Below are 22,770 nucleotides of genomic sequence, written 5' to 3'. Positions count from 1 at the left end.
AATGTGTACTTTTGCCAGCCACATGCTAGCAGAGGAGCAGCAATGCAGTGACCCTTGGAAGGGTTGACATGTACAGAATTCTGCCATAACTCTTTCAATTTGGGTCATGTAATCTGGCCCACAAGAAATGTAATGCCTGAATTTAGGCATGCAGAACAGGCATGTGTACATAACCACATGCCTGCCTAGTTGGTGCAGAGCCTACTGAGCATGCTCAGTCTACATGCGTGTGCTTGTATATCCACGCGACAGGGGTTATAGAATTGCAAGCTGTGTAAGTGCCAAAAAGGCCACTTGCAGAAAGCTGCCATATAGGTGCACAATGAGTAGTAGAATTCTGCCCTAATTATTTCAGGCTCGTAGGTTACTTAAATGGTTTTGAAAATTTGTCCAAGCTTAAACGTAGAATATCTCTTTAGATGGCCCTTATACCCAGGGTCTACCATCCAGATTTACATCTGTAGCTTTTAATATTTGGCTTAAAGTAAGTGAACATAGAGTCATTTAAAAGAAAATCAGTGCAAGAAATGGCTATAAAACTGAAATATGGTTTTGGCTTGAACAATTCTGGGTGATTACACTGCTTTCAAGAGCTATGTCTTGCTCACTTTACTCATCAGAATAATCCTACTGAAGATAACACAGAGGAATTGAGACTAAATTTAGACTCTCTAAATTTTAGTGACCATAGGGTTGTCATATTCCCTTGTCTATTAAAGTACTAGTGTATTTACTTTGCACGTGTGCTTTTCAAATTCCTCCCTAATACAAAAGTATGCAGTTTCTAGTCATGATATTTTTACTAAGTGGAACAATTGCCACTATAGTAAAACTTTCTCAGAATTAACAGTTTGACATCAGCTATTTCATTAATTCATTCTGTGTTGCAGTGTTATCTTGGCAATTCTGTTGTAACAATCACAGATATGCTTCAGGAATTATAGGAGGATGGGAGGCAAAAACAAGCAACTTCCATCTTTTGCATAGTTCACTGATCTTCCAGTCACTTCAAGGACACAACATAATAAGGACCATCTAGGAAAAATTAAATTGAAATTTGCTTCTAGGTAAAGAGCATAATTAAAGAATCTGGATAGAAGTCTGTTGCTGAAAATGCATTACAATTTAATTTGACATTTTTCCCTTTCCTCCTGCCACATCATTGAATAATAGTGACCAAAGTTTATCCTTCTGTTTCATAACCCATTTAGTTTTGGTATTGCACTTCTGATGTGGGGCAACCCTGCCCTTGGCTTCTCCAAAGACAATGAGAAGAGTCTGTTGCACATAAAGGCAAAATCTTGCCCATATTCTTCATTAATTTGCAATTGCCTGTCATCAAAATAATTGTATATAAACTTATGCAACTCACCTGGGCCCCCAGGCTAGAAGCTGTGGTGGCAGTGGGGCAAGCAGGGGGTTAATGTAGCTTTGGCTTTTATAACTCCTACTCCCCCACTCTGTGCCTCCCATTGACACATCCCCAACAGGGCTCTTAACAGTGGGCCCTGCCCCTCATCCTGGTGCCTCTTGAGACCTGTGGCCCAGGTAAAATTACTCCAAAGGCTATATCTTTGACACCCTGGTCTTTAAAAAAAAATCACTCAGGCTTATTGTCTAGTATTGATTTTTGAACACAGTAGTACAGTTAAAATGCTTTCTCTTCATCATTTGACTTTCCCATTCATCTTCCCTTTTTATCTTGTTTTATGCTTTTTCTTTTTTTTTTTTGTTGCCCTTTCACTGTCAGCCAGCAACTCCACAAGTTCAGCCAGAGCAATACAAACAAAAATACTCAGCGGCAATAATTTCATCAGTGAGTGAATACAAAACCATAGAATAGTTCTAGAGACAGGTAGTTGTCACAACCCAAAGTTGTGATTTTTGTTTGTGTGTGCTTTGGCACTGCTAAATTATTTTCCCGCCAAATTGCAGCTTCTTTGCACGGTGGAGTTTTCTGCTGCAGAGGAGAACTCCGGTGCAACGGAGGATTTTCCCGCCAAATTTGTAGCTTTCTTTGCATGGTGCATTTCTTTTGCATCTCAGAAATGCACGGTGCAAAGGAGTTCCTGCCATTTGTATTTTAATTCGAGCCCCATTATTGGCTTGTGTTAAATTATGCACACATGGCGGCTAGCAGTTGGCTTGCTAGCCGTATAAAGAGCTTGGGTGGTTTCTGCCCAAGTTGGAGAGAAAGCAATTGGAGTCCGAGAGGGAGAGCGTGAAGATCTCTAAGCGCTGCAGATCCTTACAAACCCAACGCATTTCTTAAGAAAGCAACAGAGGTCTAAACAGCCTCTGGCCTATCCCCGTTGCCTAGCGCAATCCTAGACGTATCCCTATCCTATATACTCAATTGCCGAACCCACGGAGCCTTAACAACTCCGGGGCCAGAGAGCCAAACCAAACCCACGGAGCTTCGACAACTCCGTGGGAAAGAAATTGCCGAACCCGCGGAGCCTTAACAACTCCGGGGCCCAAGAACCGAGTTTGTCGTAGTCCTCCAACGAGGATTTAAGCGGAGCTGAACCTGGGAAACTGTCCAGCCTACACCGCGACCATCTTGGGTGTAAGTAAATAATCTTTGAATCAACCACTACGCTTCTGTGACTAATTCTAGCCCGTGTGTGCCTTGCCGCCGCGCGGTCCCTTCTGACCCTGTGTGCCTGGGCTGCTGGCCACAGCCCGCGTGCGCAAAGACGGGTCCGCATATCGCTCCCGGCTCGCACATGGCGACATGGACGGGATCGGGAGGTGGCCCGCACAGTAGTGACTAATACCCAGACATTAAAAAACTAGTTATTTAATGTGTCACGTGATCCCTCATAATGTACATACAATATAAATCCTGTACTGAATAAAGCAGACCTCAGTCTCATTCAACATTCATTGTGCATGTTGATGACAACAGGGGTTCTGATATGCTATTAGGTTTCTTTTTCAGTAAGACATGGTATCCCATTTCTGCCTGTCTATATATGGACACCCATTAATTGTTAATTTTATCATTTCATGGACACCAGTTATCAAGGTATTTATCAGCTTCCAGAGAGAAGCTCCATTTTAATTGCATTAATAGGATTCAAGCTGTTTTAGGATGAAAACTTTCTCATTTTTTCTATATTTGAAAATAGCTAAACTTTTTAGAGCATAATTTTTAAGGAAGAAACATTTGCTTCCTGATTGAGATGAGTGTACTAAACATTAGCCAGTGCAAGAGCTATGTGGCTAGGTGGCAGGCAGGAGTCTGTCCTCTTGCTGACTGGGCACAATTTATGCCTGTGGTCAGGATCCACATGTGAATTTAATTGCAGTTAATTACCCCACTGTAAGATAGTACTACCCCCAACAGTACTAACTTATAAATTAGCATAAATTAGTTTACTGTGGTTTAATAGCATTGTGCATGTAGACACTGGGTGTGTCTACACATTCATTAATGTGCCATAGTTACTGTACATTAAGTTTAGTACTTGCATAACCAAGTACTGAATCAATAAGCAGCAACAGGCACTACTGCATAGTAGTGCTGCTGCACAGGTTTTTACAGACACTAACTGTGCAGTAGCCTAATATTACTGCACAGAACATATTAGCACAGGTTTTGCCCAAAACACTACTGTGCAGTGGTATGAGGCTACTGTGCAGTTAGTGTCTTGTGTAGACGCACCTAATGATGCTTTACTCTGCAATTAATTAGTCTACTCCTCAGTTAAGTGCACATGTAGCCACGGCCACTGTGTAGTAGGTCAGCCCATATTTAGTTTATAATGCATTTTTAGTATATGATAAAGTATGCTAGAATTACGAAACCCCGACCACTAAAAATTTACCTTTGTCTGTTTTGAAACATGAAGGCATGAAAGCCTTCATATGCCTTTTTTGGGAATAAATTAAGACCAAACAATGGTTACCTTTCTCATATGAGTAGTTTCATTGATCATTGCCTTAAGTGGGAATTACAAGGGCAGGTCTTATATTTTCCTTTACCTTATACCTTACCTTTCATTTACCCTCAATTACCTATCGTATTCATAGAGTAGGTTTAAAATGACTAATTGGTGCCTTGCCTTTGTTATTTCCTTTTTGTATTCCCAGTGCTTTAGGTAGACTAATTTCTTTCATGCTTTTTTTAAGATTCAGATTCTCTATATTTTGCCTACTAACAAATAAAAAAGTCAGTTGCATCATGGAGAAGGATGTACTGACAATCCTAGAAAGCAGAGTCCTTCACTCACATAACCTCATAGGCTTTAGGGGTTCCTAAAGTTTTGACCTTGAAGGGCCATTTCAAAGGGGCAGTTTTGAGTAGCAGGCTGTATCAGGGGCTTGTGGGCCACATCATAGGATCTTGTAGGTCCCATGTTGCACAAGCCACACTTTGGGAACTGTTACTTTAGAATTTACAGTTGGTTTTACTATGTGTGGTTTAATTTGGTGTGCATTGATTCAACATGTAAAAAAGAATAGTATTTTATTAAACCTCTATATGCTGTCTCATGCTGGCAGTTTAATTTGTATTTGTTTGTTTGTTTTGATCCCTCATCTTTATAAAATCTGGATAAGATCCGATCTTAGTTGGATAATACAATTTTGGTTAGGTCAACCAAATGTGCTGCTGTATCACAGCCAGCTTTAATATAGACTAACAATTATTAAGTACAAGGTTTATGTAAAAATTTCTGATAAGTTCCAGCATGACCTAATTCTTATTCCCACTTCATATATATTTTCTTTCAAGACAACTGTTCATAATGTAGTCTTTTACCTTTCTTCTAATTGGTGGTGAGTTATTAAGGGAGAGCTGTACTTCCTGGGTACCATATGTTACTTTACTCCTCTCTCTAGTTACTTGAATTCGTTTTTTACTTGTCTCCCTAGTTACTAGGGAGACGAGACTTTACTTGTCTCCCTAGTTACTTGAATGCTAAGGCTGCCTTCATGCCAGGCCTACTTTAACTCTTGTATGGTGTTTTGTAATCCTAAATCTCTTAGAATAAAATATGAACTCTTTCTCTGTGTGGATCCTTTTTGTAAATAAATAGCTTCAGACTGTATGTGAATGTTAACTCTTCGGTACTTCTCATGTTCTCTCTAATGGTTTTCATCTCTCTCTTTTTTTTTTTAACAAGGTTGTGAAGCCATGGTTTGAAAATGACCAGATATGGGTCTCTTGGAATCACAGAATTGATATTAATGTTACCAATAAATTTTTAACAAAACTGAGAGAACACAAAATAACGTTAAAGCTATGGGATACCAGGGACAAAGTTTGTGCAAAAGCTAAGTTTAGTAAACCAAGGCTTTCATATTTACAAGCAGAGGATGTAGATGCAATTGGTGAGTATTAAAGGAAAGAAGCAAACTCCTTATAAAATGTATCCTAAGAAAAAGGTCCAGCATATGCAAGAAAACAGATTTTCCTTTTAGTTTTAGCACAGGCTCACAATATTTCATACCTGCACGTTTTCTCTTTTTCTCAACTACCTTGTATGTGCCTGCTGTCTAATCAATGGTAAGATTATCATTTCAGATCCATGTAGCATTCAAAATGTTGCTATATTTTTATACTGTAATAAATGTTTCTGGAATGTCCTCAATGGACTCAGAGGCAGAGTACTAACATGTTGAGCGTGTAGATTGGATGATGCTATGTTGCCATAGCAATGAGGTACAGCAACATAGCTCGTCACTACAGTAACATAGCGTTGGCTGGTACTGTGATGCCGCCACTACTGCAGGGTAGCAACAGATTACTGCACACTAGCACGTTGCACAGTCATTTAGTACTTGCTAAAGTAAGTACCAATAGTGCAGTGGGGTGCACATATAGACTTGCCCATTGTTACCAAGTCAAATGCTGTATTTTCTGGAATACAGCACACACTTTCCCCCCTAAAATCAGTTCCCCAAAATAGGGGTGTGTATATTAAGTGGGAAGCTGATTTTCTGAATGGGATAGAAGCACTCTGTTTTGCTTCCTGCTCCACAGTGCAGCAGCTGTTGCATTACCATTGAGGCAACTGAAGGAGTCAGTTAACTTAATGGCTCATTGTTCTTCACTCCAGAGGTGTTAACAATTATTTATTTTTGTTAGTGGTCTAGGTAACCTTTCTTTGCGCAATTTTTCTGTCTGCTAGCTGTTCCTGATCTCTCTCCTCTTATTTCCGCCTAAAATCAAACATCTACTCATGGAGACCAGTTTCAGCAGCAACTAGGTTAAGTTAAGCAGGAAAGAAAGGGTGAGTCATTTAAAGATTAGACTCTGTCCTTGCTCTATGCAGCCATAACTCTGGAAAAATCTTTCCCCCCCTTTATTCTGCCTTTCAAAAGCAAGATTTGTATTATATTCTGGGGTAAGTGGTATGCAAAAAAATACAGCGTTGTCTCAAATGCTCAGAACTCTGTCAGAGTATAGAAGCTGATGAGAGTTTTAATGGAGCATTAGGTTCCTATCTTTCAAAGGGGTGTGAATGCCTGATCCTCTACTACTGAGATATTACCATTGTGGGTGCCTGGAAACTCTGTGCATGCCCTCAGAGTGTTTTCTGATGAATCCTTTAGAGAGTCTGTGGTGGGGAGGGTGGAGACTGGCTATGTTTTTCCAGGGTGATGAATACAGAAAGGGATGACATGATAAAAGTTCTACCTTCCAGATCACATACCATAGGAGTCACTGCAAGTAGGGCCACTGCTACCCAATTATTCCTGTGGCTGCTTGCTTCTCCTCGCTGGTGCTGATCCAGCCGGGCCCGTCCCATCCTGAACAGCACTCAGCAAAGCCGGCCCAGCTGCTGCTTCTCTGCGTGCTGCTCGGAATGCAACAGGCCCGGCCAAGTCAGCACCGGCGAGGAGAAGTGGCGGCTGAGACATGCTGCTTGGGACCGGACAGGCCAGGCCAGCAGAGGTTAGTGCGCAGCTTTGGGCAGCTGTTCCCAGAGCCCCAGGGGCTCCTGCCACAACAGCCCGGAGGACTCCACCCCACTTGTGCTGTGCCCAGTATGCATGGAGGCAGAGTTGGGAGCCCCCCAAGCCCAGTGTCCTGCCCCTGCCAAGCAGAATCCTCTTGTGGGCAGGACGATTGCACCCCATCCCACAGAGCTGTGTGGGCCAGGCTGGGCTCCACTTTGGGTGCCACATGGGGCCCAGCTGTGGCCCAAGTTTGCAGAGCTCTGAGGCAGCCCCCACTCCCCCCCAGCTACCACCTTCCCAAGGGCCTGGGCAGGCCAGCCTACCTGTGGTGCCTCCCCCTTCACCTGCTTCTCCCTGCACCTCTCTCCCTCTCTCTCGCTTTCCCTCTCCCTCCTTCCTTCTCTCCCTCTTCCCTCTCTCTTCTTTCTCCCTTCTCTCTTTCTCTTCCCTCTATTTTCTGTTCCCTGTCTCCTCTCTCCCTCCTCGCTCTCTCTCTTTCTCCTCCCCCTTCCCTCCCTCTTCCCTCTCTTTTTTCTTCCCTCTCTCTTCTCTCCCTCTTGCCTCTCTCTTCCCTCCTCCCTGCCTCTTCCCTCCCTTCCTCCCTCTTTCCTCTCCTCTGTTGCCTCTATGAAGTTTTATTTATTGTCACCAGGTTTAGAATTTTTTGAAAACCTGGTATTTACCATAAAAAAAAACATTTATGATTATTAACTATATTAATATGTAGTGCATCCTGCCATATACCCCATGCCCCAGTTTTGGTTTTTGGCATGCCAGCACTCCAGCACCTTACAAGTTAAACATTGTGGGGGTGGGTTTCAGCACTCTGGCCAAAAAACATTGCCTACCCCTGACATAGGCCATGTGACAGAGTGTAACTTCTAGTTCCAAGGCCATACTACCCCCTCCCAAAAGGAGTACTTCCGGAGGCAAAGGGTAGGGGTTAGGGGGCGGGACTTCCAGCCACAAAATGGCGACCAGGGGGTGGGACAACTGTCAAGGGGTGGGGGCTACCCACGCGGCCCTTGACAGATCACCAAAATTTGTGAAGTGGCCCTCCAGTTGAAATAATTGCCCACTCCTGTTGTAGCCTAACTAAATCAGACATGTATAGCATAAGCTTTCATGTCTCCATGGAAATCCTGGCCCCATGCTGTCACGGCCCCACCTCTTTTGGGGTCTCCATGGGAACTAGCTGCAGCAATGTGGGCAGGGTCTGCTGGGAAATGGAGTCTGACTGTCAGCCTGATCCAGCAGTTTGTCCACCCCCAGCTTAGACCAAATTTAACACAATCTGGTCTGCAGAGGCACCTATATATGTACCGAACGTCTGCTCTGACACAAGCTAATTTGCATGCATCGGAGCAGATTTGATTAATCGAGTCTGCTGGACTGTGTTAATTAATGTGCTGCAGCAGCCTCCATGTCACATCCGTTCGGTATCCCCATGCTTCAAAATGGCAGGGGCACTTGAACTAAAGCTTGTTGAATGAGCTTCAGTTCAAGCATCTCCACTGCCATTTTGAAGCATGGGACATTGAATACCCATGACACTACAGGCACTTTAATTAAAGCAGCTCTCAGAGCCTCCTTAATTAAAGCACCCTCCACCACCACCATTGCAGAGCACATGTATAGACACCCTAGATGATTTGTTGTTTCACAATTTCCTGTTCAAGTTAATTTTCTATTATTCTTTCTATGGTTTTAAAAGTGTTATTGTCTAAAAACAGCAACCTTGAGGTCATTGATGGAATGTCCACAGAGGTTAAAGTGTTCTGCCACAGGATTGTGTCTTTCTGGAATTCATGTCAGATTTACGTCCATTCATTCTTTCATGTAAGGATCACTCTGTCTGTCCGATGTAGAAAGCAGAAGGGCACTGTAAGCAGGTAGTGGCATGTGTGACATTGACAGAGGAGCCAGTGAATGAACCTAAGATATTATACTTTTCTGATTTAGTCTATAAAGTGCAGATCTACCCTGCCTTCTGCCTTCACTTCCAAACCCATAGACATTAGGGAACTCATGGATTGATTTCCCTTAGATCATAGAAAGGCCGATAGTATAACATGGGGGAGATGCTTTACCTGCTATGACCCAAAGGTGGGGGCAGCATTCAGGTAAAGTACAGCCAAAATAAGGGAAAGTTAAGTCTGAGAGTCTCTTGTTCTTTTTTGTCCCACCAGGTGGGGTGAAATTTACAGTGCTATGTCAAAGAAAACTCTTTGAAGACAATCAGTCAGCACCCAGCTGCACTAAAACTAAAAGTGTGAAGAAATCCAGTGTGCTGGATGAAGTTGCAACCAGTCCTGTGGCAGGTACAGTAGTATGATCAGAGACTGAGACTCACTGGGCAAAGACTAAGATAAAGAGCCTAGAATAAGGGACTGAAACTGGGGCCCTGGTTGTGAGGGACATGCAGAGATGAGGAACCTGTATGTAGCCTGTCCCTGCAGTAGGGGGAGAGACGTGACCTGTCGCTGTGGGGAGGGAAGGAGGGGATGAGCTTGACTCAGCCCTGTGGAGGTGAAGAGGGTGTGACCCAGCTCCAACCTGGCCCTATGGGGGTTGGAAGGGGATGTTGGCCCAAGCCACCCCCTGCCAGGGAAAAGGGGACATGACCTGGCCCCTCAACCCCAATCTGCCCCTCAAGGAAAAGGGGGCATGGCCCGGCCCCACATGAGGAAGGGTCCATGGTCCACAAGAGGAAGAGGGCATGAGCCCTGCGGGGGCAAGGGACATGGCCTGGCTCTGACCAGGTGTGCAGGGCATGGGGGCTAGGAATTTGGCAGGGGGAGGGTGTCAGTATTAAGGGCCACTGCTTCCTTACTGCCAAATTCCCTGATGTGTGAGGAGCCCCGCAGGCCACATTTGGCCTGTGAACCAGAGGTTTAACGCCCCTGTTATAGAGTATTACAGTATACTAAGTAGAGTACTCTGAAAAATTAGGCCCTCCGTTTTCAAACTGCATATCCAATATTAGATATGAAACTGCTCTGTACCTCAGTTTCGCATCCATAAAAGGGGACTAATGCTCGTTTGTCAGAGTTATAAATATAAATGCATTTTTATAGAGAAGGTAATCAACATACTACTATGGATTACTAAAGAAAGTAGCTCAAGTAGTAGAAGTCTGCATTTTAGAAACTGAATAGCAAGGATTCTGATTTCCTGTCTGTGTGGCTGTATAAATTATCTAGGTTACTGTTTGTAACTAAGGGTGCAGCACTGATAGACATTTTTGGGGTCAATACTGATAGCCAATTTTTAAAGAGGCATATCAGCTGATACCAATCCAATTTCCGATACACAGCCTGGCAACTTGAAGAGCAGTGTCCGGCTGGTAAGTTTGTTGTGGTGGGAGGGGAGGGGAAAGGGTAGGGGCGTGGAGGGTGGGGGCAGATCGAGGCCACTGCGGTGAGGGAGGGAGTGGGGCTGGGGCTGAGGCAGGGCCTGGGGCAGGTGCTACACAACCAGGGCGGGATTAGGCACAGGGCAGAGCCACAGCTCATCTGGAGGTTGCAGAGGGGTGGGGGAGGGAGGGCGGCTCCCACAGCTGCACGCACCCCGGGAGGGCATGTGGGGTGTGTGCTCCCAGATCTGTATGGGGGAGGGCAGGCTGCCGCTATGGGCTGGGCCCGGGGTGGGAGCTGGGCCAGGCTGTGATCGGGGTGGGCGGCAGCGGCACTAGGAGGGGGGATACTGGTGGGGGGGCTGCAACCACCTCAAAATTCACTGTAGGCCCCCCAACCTCCTCTCCCAGCATCACTGCCTACCCCGAGTTCATCCTGGCCCAGCCCCTGCTGCGAAGAGCCTGCCACAGCCCCAGTCCCAGCCCACAGTGGAAGTTCGCCCCGCCTCGCACAAATCTGGGGCACATGTTCCCCATGCCTTCCCGGGATGCCCCACTCCCCAGCTATGCAGCCCCTGTCTCAGCCCCTGCCTCAGCCCCAACCCTACTCCCTTCCTCACCGCAGGGACCTTGATCTTCCCTCCCCACTCCCCTTCCACCACAACAGACTTACCAGCTGGACACTGCTCTTCATGCTGCCGAGATGTGCTCCTCGCCACCTACATGCTGCACTGCGGCTGTGTGCATGCACGGGTCACGTATCGGCCACATCAAGCAAAAAGAAAGCCAATTTCCAGTTTGGTCAATTTTCTTTATGTTGGTGCCGATCTGATATCAAACCAATGCATTGGTGCACCTCTATTTGGAACATATGGATATTGCTTGTGTTTTGTCAAATTTCCACCTAAATAGTTGCTCCTTCTGGCTCCCTTCCAGTGTCAATTGAGTAGAGTTTTCTTCTCTTTCTGTCCTAAACTACTGTATAGTGTTGCTGTAAATAGTTGATCCAACAACAGCGGACAATCTTATGTCCCTAAGAAACATGTGTTCCTATTGCTAAGACATTGGCTTTTGTTTTAAGTAGGGAGATTCTCTAGTTCTAAGCTAACGTACATTTTTTTTCCTGTTTGGTAGGACATTAAAGATTTCCTGGAGCCTTTGTTAAGAGTAGTTACTTCCTTAAGCGTAGTGTAGCGAATGGTTTTTGTTTGGTGCTAGGGGTATATTATTAGATTACATTAGTCATTTATCACTATTATATATTCAGTGCCAATAGCAGTGTAAGGGTGCCCTAGTAACGTGTTGCTCCGGAATGTTTTTTTGGTGTCATAGGAGGTGTCATCTGAATAGATGTTAGGGGATGTGTTACCAGGGAAAATGTTGGGGAGTTGCTGCTGGTAGTGTTGTTGCAAACAAGTTTCTACTGTACTCAGATGTATTTCTTATCTTACATTCTTCTACTGGATAAATTTTGCCCCTTGCTATGCCAAGGAGGAAAGCATGCCTAGAGAGCCTCTTTCCAGGTGCTCCTATTGGCCTTGAAAAACTCCAGTGCTGGTAGAGCTGATTAGCCCAGATTCAGCTGCTGCTTCCTGTGCTGGAGCCAGCCAGCACATGTGGAGAATTTTTTATGCCATAATCATTGGAGGAGGGAATTGGCTGTCTGTACTCCCATCCCATGACTGCCATTGAGGCCCATCAATGACATCCCCAGCTGAAAACCACTGCCTTACTAGCTACAGTCTTCTGTACAGTGAAGTCAGTAACTACCAAGAAAACAAGTTAGGTTGGGCTTGTTAACAAAATGCCACTTGGTTATCTTCAGTTTCTGTTAATTATTAGTTATTTCCTAGTGGTGGTAGTGTATATTGATTGCTGATAGTTCTTAGTTTATACAAGACCTTGAAAGATGTACTTGTGCCTTTGTAGTGCTTTATTTCTGGTTCACATACTCTGAATGCCATCCCTGCATTATAGCCCACTATCAATTTATTTTGTTCTAGGTATTTTGTGCTTATTCAGATTAATTTTCAGGTGTCTTAGACCACACAAAATGAGTTGTATTGTTTAAAGAGAAATCTCACGTGTTGAAAATTACATTACCTTTGATTTTTCTAAACATTTACGGCAATATTTTGACTGGTCTTACAGGATGAAATGAAAAAGGAAATATGACTAACCTTCATGCATTTTGTTTAGGTCTTTTAACAGATGAAGTTGAACTATATGAGAGAGAGTCTGGTTTGCAGAATTTACCTTATCGATCAAGAACAAGTGTCTCACCTTCAGTAAGGTAAGAATGTCCTCTGTTTAGCCCCTCGATATTGTTGCTGGATAAGTGTCATTCTTATAAATATACAAGATAATAGACTTACTACTATGGCGGGCAAATGAGGTAGCTCAAGGGATAAAAGTGGATGTGTAATGGGATATGTTCACCTGTGTTAGAACTGAAGGTAGTTGTTTTTCAAGGAGTTTCATGATTATACTCTGATTATAGGGACTGCCAACTCTGTCTGTTTACATTCGTGTTTGTTGGAGTTATTAACTGTTTAAAAAGGAACCAAAAGCATTAAGATCCCCTTTAGACCAGGGGTGTCAAACTCATCTAGCCCTTCATGAGGCTGGTCCATGGGCCAGATCAGGCTAAGAGACTACCCACTTCAACCCTCCCTTCTCCACGTGCCTGAACGAGTACACATGGCACCCCCCTGGTCTGGTCCAGGACTCTGACCTGAGCGGGCACTGCAGGAGGTGCAATCTGGAAGCTAGGCACTGTGGGCAGTGGACATGCTAGGCACTGCATGTAGGGCCATTCTGGAGGAGTATGTGGGTCAATGATGCGGAGCTGTTCATGGGGGGCTGCTTGTAGGCGGGGAGGCAGGGAGGCTTTAGGCAGCTGTGCCAGGGTCCCAGGCCCACTGTGGTAGGCAGCTGGAAGCCTGCACTAGGGTCCACGAAGCCCCGGCCTGGCTTGTTACATGCATGCACCAGCGTCCCTGCTTGGAGATGGCCCAAAACCATAGCTTAATTACCTTGATTAAGCCCAGGGAAGCCATTAATCCACGCATTATTAAGCATCAGGGTGATTAAACCATGGTTTTGGGTCATTTGGCAATCTGCAAAGAGGGATGGGACTGCTGGGGCCCCTTGGCCAATCGGGGGTGGGTCTTCCATGTTCAGCTTATGAAAATGGCAGCCAGCCCTGGGATCTACCCACAAAATTGTCTGGCCACTTCCTCAAGTTTGGTAGATCCATATTTATGTGCAGTATGAAAAAGATCAGAAATATCTACAGAGATGAAGAACTTCAAAAAGAAGGTTGAATTGTTCCTACAAATAGAACACACTGATTCTATCTTAAATGTTTTTTAGCAAGTGGAAAACCAGTTGTTAATGGATCTGATATTAAATACCACCTTGCTTTGATTATAACAATAGGAAGAGTATACTGCTTTGAGCTGTTGGAAACTGAATGCTTGTTACGCAAACGTGAGTGGTTTCACAGTAGGTTTTGAGGGGCTATTGATCTCTTGTTGGAATTTCTCTAGTGTTTCTAAATCTGACGTCTCTGTTGTCTTTAACAATTCTCATTTCTGCTTGTTAGACTAAACAGACATTTCCTTAACATATACAATACATTATAGTTCTTGCCAATTGAGCTGTTTCAGTCTGTCTTTTCTCTTTTAATGTGAAAATAAAGAACTTCACAAAATGAGGATAACATAAAAACTCAAGAGCTTCACACCTTCATAAAAAGGTTGTTCCCTGATGAGCAGGGGCAGATCCAACAGGGTTTGGCGGTGCAATTCCACCACCCCTTAATTGCTGGTCTGTTATTCAGGATCTGCTACAGCTTACTAGTAATTATTCACAGACATTTTCACATGTGGGTCTGCTCAGCCCCAGTCTTTGACCAGAGACTTCTTATGCCTAGCAGTACTTTCCAGCCTAACTTCTGTATGATTTATGATCTACTCATAGTGCATGCTCCATGGGTGCAGGTGGAACACATTCCCTTTAGATTCTCTCAGCTGCCTACCTAAGGTGGCAGCTTGCATTGCAGCCTTGCATGTCAGCCTTAGCCTACTGATCCATATTTACTCAGTTTGCTTTCTCCCTTTATTATCTTTCATAGCTACTTGTTCCCCCTTTTTCAAAACTTCCCTTTTTGCAGAGGCAGGGGGAAGTGGAGGTGGGCCTTGGAGCTTGCTGCTCTCACTGCTTCAGTGTTTTTTCAGTTTGTGCTATTGAAATCCAGTCAAAAGCATTATCATCACTAACATTTCTGCCTTTGAGTCTTGGATCCAAGAGATTTGCAGCAGCATAGATTGATTGGCAACAAAATTCTTACCATCTGTTAATAAAGTCTTTCACTTTTCTTCTGTACGTGTAAGCGGAAATACACTTAGATTTTCAAAAACAGTTGATTTTATCTGGGCCATTTGGTAAGGAACGTCTGACAAAAGAGCACTGTCTGATTCAGATGCAGTGATTGCTGAAGAAATTGGCTTTCAAATCTTTAGGGAGTTCTGCAGCTGAACCGAGAAGACATCCTCATCAAGTACAGTGTTCCTTATACTTCCGGGTACTTTAAGATCCTCATTTATTACTGTTTCTTGAAGAGTTTCTTTGTTTTTTAGTAAACTTTCCAATGAGATCACTCTACCCTATCTAGTTTTACTACAGAGTTTGTGTCATTATTTTATCCTTTGCATTCTTTTCTTCCTGCTTCTTCTTAAAGACTACAGCTACAATATGAGTAGCTTTTACATGTTTTAGAACTTCCTTTGCTCTTCTAAAGATCTTTTTCAGAATGTCCAACTTCGTGATGTCATTAAGAAGCAAGTTTAGCCCATGTAATGCTCATCCTGTTGCAGTAGTGTGGATATTTATCCATTATGATCTTCCATGCTGCTTTCATGTTACTTGCATTGTCAGTCAGCAAAGCAAACACTTTACCACTTCCAATCCTCTGTAGGACTTCACATATTTTATTACTGATCTACTCTGCAGCATGCCTGTTCTCTCCTGTTTCAATGCTTCTGTAAAAAAAACTGATTGAGGTGCTGTTATCACAAAGTTTATGATTCCTTCTCCCTGCACATTTCTTCATCCATCTGTAAGTACTGCAAGACACAGTGCTTCATTGATTTTTCCTTGCACAGATTGCATTACACATTCATATTCTGACTCTAAAAGAGTCTTGCTCAAAGAATGTCTGTTGGGCAAATGGTATGATGGTCTTAGTAATTTAAAAGCTTCCTACCAGTATGCATTTTCAGTTATTGACAATGGCATCCCAGAAGAATATACTGCTCTTGCAAGCGTTTGGTCAATTTTTTCCTTATCTTCAGGTATCATCTTTGTCTCTAGTGGGTTATGGAATAGAGAAAATCCCACACAATTTACTGATTCGTTTTGATGCACTGGCTGGGGGAGTAGTTAGCTGATTGCACGATTTCACAATGATTACACACTTAATTTATACAACACAATTTTATTTTAAAACTCTTTGCTACGTATATAACACTGCTTAGCTTTAAGAAACACCACAAACATTAAAAACACAATAATTACATATATCAGAAACAATGCTCCGAATGCACTTCCTTCCCAAACAATGCTATAAGAATTAGTGTTACAAAAACAACTACAATTACAACTAAAAGTTAAATTTGAATCAATACTGTTATTTTTCATAATATACTTACAATCCTAGAATTCCGAGAAGCCAAATACCAAAATATGGTTTCATTCCTCAGTAGTACGATTTAATGGGTTGGCCTCAGTAGTACGGTTCAATAGGCTGGCCTCAGCAATACGATTCAATGAGCTGGGCTCACCAGTGATAGGACTACGTCCCCTTCCTTCAGTCCCTTTCGGGCGCTCCGCGGCTTCAGCGTGAACTAAGAGATTCGTGTTCACGGAGAGGCTTGATTAGGCGATCAATCTAATCTGAACTTATACTTGCGATTCTTCCTTCGTTGTTCTGCAAGTGAAGTCACCTCCAAATTGGGACAGTAAGTTTCTTTGTAAAAAACTTCTAAAGATACAATTTAAATTAAGACTTTAAGTGAAGTCACGACATTTCGCACGTAGCTCCAAAACAATGAGCTAGATAAGGAGATAAATCCTATCTTCTTCCTGAAACTGGCTAATGGGCAACCTTTACAAACATTCAAACTATTTCATTCAATATGACAATCTTGTCTACAAATGAAGTGATTGAGAGTCTTTTGTATATAGTTGGTTGCAATATTTGGTTGCTTCACGATGTTGATTGGGCAACCCTCTGTGATGCTGATCTTATAGAAGTAGCAGCAGCAGCAGCAAAAGGACTTCTGGATTGAGAATGTTGGAAAGAGTTACTTGCACTTTCATCATTATGATCTACCTCCTCCTCACTTACACCCATAAAGAATTTTTTAATGTCTGCAGGACACTTCTTACATACAAGGATGTGTTTGGTCATCCTAGTAGCATTTGGAAATGCATTTTTCATTTGACAGTATTTGCAAATCACATTTTTTTCTCAGAATAATTTGCTGTGTGGAAATGCTTCCATATGCTAGAAGTTGATCGCACCATTTTGCTGAGGGAGATAAATGTAATTTACTGGCTAGCTTGCATATATAAACACTAAGCTACAGCATATACAAATTTAGCAATGGATGAAGGAGAGGCCTCCTCAGAGTTAACTGTCAAAACTTCCCTGCCTTGCAGGCCTCACCTCACTGCTAAGGTTGGGTGATTTGTCACAAAACATCAGATCAGTAGGAATTCAATTATGAATTACATAGATTATGAAAATATACTAATGCAGCTAAAATATAGTTTAATATACTGAATTCAGAGAAATTTAAGCACTTACCTTTCAATAAAGAAGTAAACTTTCTTTTAGCTCCTTTGTGCTGCTTCTGTACTTCTGTGCATCTCAAGGTCACAGGGCCAGGAGGAGGCAGGTTCCTTCCAACTCCCAGACCTTTAGACTTTAGACCTCTCCTTTCCTGAGGCTTTTGAGCAAGCAAGGCAATAAGCTCCTTGTTTCTAATCTCTACAGGAACGAATGGATGCTGCTGTCAGTGTCCACTCCCAGTCCTTTGAGGCATGAACGATGTCTGGCCCCAGAGGCTGGCAGGGCACAGTGATCGCCCACAGGCGGTGGCAGTGGTGTCAGCAGCAGGGGCATGGCAACAGCGAGCGGGGACCACTCATAGATGGCCGCAGCAATGTCAGTGGTGGCGGCGGGGAGGGTGATGAGCAGCGAGCGGGGACCGCCCGCAGCTGCCGGCAGCAAAGTGGGGGGCAGCGAGCACCCGCAGAAGCCAGCAGTGGCTTTGGCAGTGGCCAATCTCAGGGGGGGAACGTGCCCTCCTGCACTTCCCTATGCATTGCCTATGCTTTGAGGCCTAGTCAGGAGGACAGGAGCAGATCCACCAACCTCTAGATCAAAAGTCAACAATAGAGGAAGTCCACAAGCAAAGAAGGCACTGAATCCTTCTTCCTTCTCTTGTGAAAAATGGCAGTGCCCCCTGGGGGCAGAAATGCATCCTGCTCTTCCATTTGAATTGTTTTACTGTACTGCTTGTCCTCAATGTACAGGAATTGTAATGATCTGATACTGTAGATAGTCTTACATAAAAGTCTTCCTATTACGTAGTTATTAGAAAACATTTTGGGGGAGTAAAGGGTAGCAATATATGGATGCCTTGGAGTAAACATTTTATTCATCATTCTGAAAGAAAATATTTCATAAGAGGTTTTTTAATTTTTCAATTTTTCGGAAAAAAACAAAAAAAGTTCTCAGGGGGAAAAATACCCGTTTTTTTCCCCAAAAAAATGTTCTGGGTTTTTTTTCCGGGTGTTTACATCTCTACTTAGAACTTATGAAAAGTTGGGAGTGTAATTTAGTTTAGATGTCAAGCAGATTCAGCTTGTAGTACAGGTTGATGTGGACAGCAGTCATTTTTATGGAGGGTTAAATTATTTTCCTAACTGTTAAGTATAAACATGCAGTTTTTCAAGATCAGACTTCACAGAAGATCTTGATGCTCTCGCATTTGTTCTAGAAGGGTGCAAATTAAATGGCACCATTGGCAGTATCTGTGAGTTTCCAGAGTCTCTCTCAAGAGTTCTGAGGGCTTTAAAAAAAATTCATTAATAGAAAGAAGTCTAGAGGTAATGCACTCCAGTGATTCTCTAGAGCCATGTGAGACTGCTTACCAAATCAGGTATTAATTCTCCATTAATTTGATCCCTGGACTATGAAAACTCAACCAGAATACAAGTGAATGAATAATATATTTTAGTATACTTCACTTTTGCTCCTTTTTAAATTTGTATCAGTGTTCAATCCACTTGTCACCACTTTTGCATGCCTACAGATTAAAATTTGGTGTCAACTGGGTATCAAAATATTAATGCCAAATCCAAAGTACTGTCATGTAGTTGTGCTTAGCGCACTTATTTCGTAGCCAAACTTTTACCCTTTGTAAATGCCATATATAGAAGCTTAATTCTGTAACAATTATATATTTAACCAACACGTCTTATATGATGAAAGGATAGGTAAACCAAGAGTGAGGTGTTGAGAAGAGCCAGTAGGCTAAGTGCACAATCAGCCTCTACTGTCTGTTGGCTGGCTATGTTCACATACCAAATTACAGAATGCTGAAAGTGGTATTCTATGCACAGGTGTAGATGACTATGCATATATTTCTCTTGAGACATTACAAGATGCTGTTGTTTTTTGGCAACGGTATTATACTATTGGCTCATATTCAGCTAGCTGTGTTCTCTAACCTTGGGTCCTTTTTGGCAGTATTACAGCCCAGCCAATAATTCTTCATGTTGTATTTGTACACTTTGTTATTTCTTCTCAAGTGCAGTACTTGGCACTTGTTCATTTGTCCATATTGAGTTTCATCCTCCTGTTTATCAGGTTTATTTTGAATCCTGATGTCTGCTATCCTACCCAGATTGGGATTATCCACACAGTTACTATGTGTTCACTCATTGTCATTGTCCAAGTTATTAATGAAGATACGTAAACAGTTCTAGCCTAGGAGAAACCCTTGGGAACTCAACTTGATGAATCCTCATGGTTTTATGTCGAATCACTGATAACTATGAGCATAATTTTCTACCTAGTGATTTCATCTATACTGTATTTGTATTTCATGATCACAGTCGCCCAAAATACCTCCTACTTGGAGAGTCTCAACCAGTTTTTTCCTATGAATAAACAGCAAACCAAGAAAAGTTTTCCCCTCATGTGGTTTCCTTACTATCTGTTCTAAAAAACTGAATGAAAAACCATTTGAGAATTTGCTGGACTGCCTGTGCACTGCTGCATTACTCTCTCAGCAGATATCTTGGTAATTAAATTCCTTATCTTCCAAACTACTACAAAGGCTGTCTAATCAGTCTAAGGAAAAGCAGATACTGTTTGCTAACTACAAAATATTAGATGCTAGATTCTAGATCTTGGCAAAGGAGGTTTTTTGTCTTAAACTGGCATTTATATTGCAGATTATCACTGTAGAAACTTTTTAACAAATTTATATTCTGAAACACAATCCGTCATTTGTTCTTCTCCATTCCTGAGTTTTTCCTAACTTCACATGTAAAAAAAATGTTGGCATCAAAATAGATGTAATTGTAAAATCATTGTTCTTTAGGAGCTGACAAGCTGGTTACATGACAACATCCTTTGTTTATTCTAGGGGAGCAAATGAAACGTAACGACCTTGTTTTTGCCATTACCAGTGTCTTCCTGATTCATCACATTTGGAAAAGAACCTCTTTCCAGAAAGGAAACTTCCTTCTTTTTACCTCATTTTATACACAGGCTCTGTCCAGAGAAGATAACAGTCACAAACTGTATGTTACATTTCTTTTCTTAAATTGATTCCAGTGAAATTCTAGTGGTGCTGTAAACACCCACAGATGGGCTCGCTTCCTTATATGTCTTTTTTACATGAAGTAGGGAGGTTAGTTTTTGTTTCCAAAAAATTCACCCATAGATCCTGAGTTGCATCCATGGATTCCATACCATTAGTTCTTTCTTTTATTTCCAACACCTGAAGGTTCTTATTCTTGGTGGTGGTTTTCAGGGCTTCAGGCTCTTGGCAAGGCAGTTAGTTTTCTTTCAGTGATGGAAGTGGAACCAACGTAAAACTTTCAGTTTTACCAGTTCAGATTCACTCCCAGTGTACTAGTTTACTTTTAAACTTGCCTTGGAGCTTTATCATTTGAGATTTAGTAGGACAGGGGCAATTATTCTGATAACCTGTCTTCCGATACTTAGAAGCCACATGTCATAATGACTTCTGTTGGAGGATGTCAAATAGCATTATATTTTTATGTTGGATATTTATTTGCATTGCTACATAGCTGTCTTTTAAAACACCTTAAGTAATGTTTTCTATTCATACACCTTTGGTTTTGTATATCCAACAAATTAATAATCAGAAAAAATAGTGGTAGTGAGGAATGTTTTAAAGGAAAAATTTATCCTACCTTTATAACCCTAGCAGGGATGGATGGGTGAACTTTTCTCAGAGGAGGTTTACTGTATAATAAATCATAGATTTCATAGACATTAGGGCTGGAAGGGACCTCGGAAGATCGAGTCCAGCCCCCTACCCCAGGGGCAGGAAGTCACCTGGGGTCACAGGATCCCAGCAAGATAAACATCCAAATTTCTCTTGAAGGCGTTCAAAGTAGGTGCTTGACCCACCTCCAAAGGCAGTCTATTCCAGACCTTGGGGGCTCGGACCGTAAAGAAGTTTTTTCTTATGTCCAGCTTGAAACAGTCTAGGAGGAGTTTATAACCGTTAGGCCTTGTCATCTCTTGCATTTTTCAGTGTTAAACACCATCAGGTTCTTGTCCACTCATTTCCTGAGCCTGTCAAGGTCAGCTTGGATCACCCTCCTGTCCTCAGGTATGGATGCTTTACCTCAAAGTTTGGTATCATCAGTGAACTTGGCCAGTCTGCTTCTGATACCAATGTCTATATCGTTAATGCTTTCCTGAAGTTGAGGACTTCTGTATTGCTGACTGACTTGCCAGCTTTTCGGCAGATGGTGAAGGTGATCAGCTCATGGTTGCTGTCACCCAGCTTCCCTTCGATTGTTAGGTCACTGATTAAGTCGTCCCTGGTTGCCAGTACCAGGTCAAGCAGCGCTTTACCTCTCATTGGCCCATAGACTTCTTGCGTCAGATAGAACTCATCCACGCATGAGAGGAAGCTTTGTAACCGCTCGGATTTGACTGAGCATTCTTCCCACAAGATGTCTTGGTAGCTGAAGTCTCCCATGACAACTGTGGACCGGGAGCATGCAGCCTCAGCCAATTCCCTGGCGAACTCGTGGTCAAGCTCTTGATCCTGGATAGGAGGTCTGTAGTAGACTCCCACCGTTGTGTCCCCTGTGCCATGTTCCCCATGGATTTTAACCTAGAGGATCTCCAATCGTCCACCCTGGATGCCATTGTCAGCTTGCAGGGATGCATAGCTTTCCTTGATGTAGAGAGCTACACCCCCACCCCTTTTGTCCACTTGATCTCTCCTGTACAGGGTATAGCCATTTATACCTGTGGCCCAGTCATAGGTGGAGTCCCACCAGGTCTCCATTATCCCTATGACATCATAATTATTTGTGTTAAGTAGGAGGACAAGTTCCTCCTGTTTATCCCCCAAGCTCCTGGCATTTGTGTACAGGCAGGAAAGTGTCCCTCTAGGGGCCCTTGCCTTGCCCACTGTTCATTCCAGGGCTGGGGCAGGGGTGGGCTCCCTTAAGTGCCTTGACCTTCGCAAGGGTTGCTCAGTGGGCCAGCAGTGGCAGTAGTCCCCCCAACCCCCAGCGGGCTCAGTTTAAAGCCCGGTGGACTAGGTCAGCCAGTCAGGCTGAGACGAGCCTTCTCCCCAGCGGAGAGAGATGGAGGCCGTCCTTTCCAGCAGCTCACTGCCTCTCTCACCAAAGAGTGGACTGTGGTCATGGAAGCCAATGCCTTCCCAATGACACCAGCGCCGCAGTCTTTGGTTCACTACCTCTAGCCTCCTCTCCCTCCTCCATCCACAGCCTGAGACTGGGAGGATTGAAGAAAACACCCCCAGACCCTTAAGACCTGCTCCTAAATCCCTGTAGTGCTTCACAACCTGGCTGGAAGTGCTCCGAGCCATATCATTTGTGCCCACATGGATAAGGAGCATAAGGTAGTGGTCAGTGGGCCGGAGGAGTCCAGGGATCTTCTCTGCAATGTCTTGGATTTGGGCTCCTGGGAAGCAACAGACTTTCCGGGCTAAGGGGTCAAGGCAGCAGATTGCCCCCTCAGTCCCCCTCAGGATGGAGTCTCCCACGACAAACACGTTGCGTTTCGTCTTAGGGAGAGCGGGGGTGGTAGCTATGGTTGAATCTGTGCTGTCTACCAGAGCTGGCAGCTTAGCAGGCTCTACTGGGGCTGCAAGAGGTTCGTACCTGTTGCAGAGCTCCAGCGG

General features: G+C 43.4%; 1 protein-coding gene across 4 annotated transcripts in view; it reads left to right on the top strand.

Annotated features, from left to right (window-relative positions):
• The window catches only part of KIAA1257 (KIAA1257 ortholog), a 111,184-nt gene that overhangs the window by 5,611 nt on the left and 82,803 nt on the right, over positions 1-22,770 (top strand). For all 4 annotated transcript variants that reach the window (XM_006023887.2, XM_006023888.2, XM_025204526.1 and 1 more), the window contains exons 3-5: positions 5,133-5,340; positions 9,102-9,233; positions 12,467-12,560. In XM_006023887.2, coding sequence (XP_006023949.2) covers positions 5,133-5,340; positions 9,102-9,233; positions 12,467-12,560 — 434 coding nt within the window. The remainder of the gene's footprint in view (positions 1-5,132; positions 5,341-9,101; positions 9,234-12,466; positions 12,561-22,770) is intronic.

Source organism: Alligator sinensis, unplaced genomic scaffold, assembly GCF_000455745.1.
Source record: "Alligator sinensis unplaced genomic scaffold, ASM45574v1 scaffold81_3, whole genome shotgun sequence".
NCBI classification, from domain to species: Eukaryota; Metazoa; Chordata; order Crocodylia; family Alligatoridae; genus Alligator; species Alligator sinensis.
This window is presented reverse-complemented; position numbering and strand designations above follow the sequence as displayed.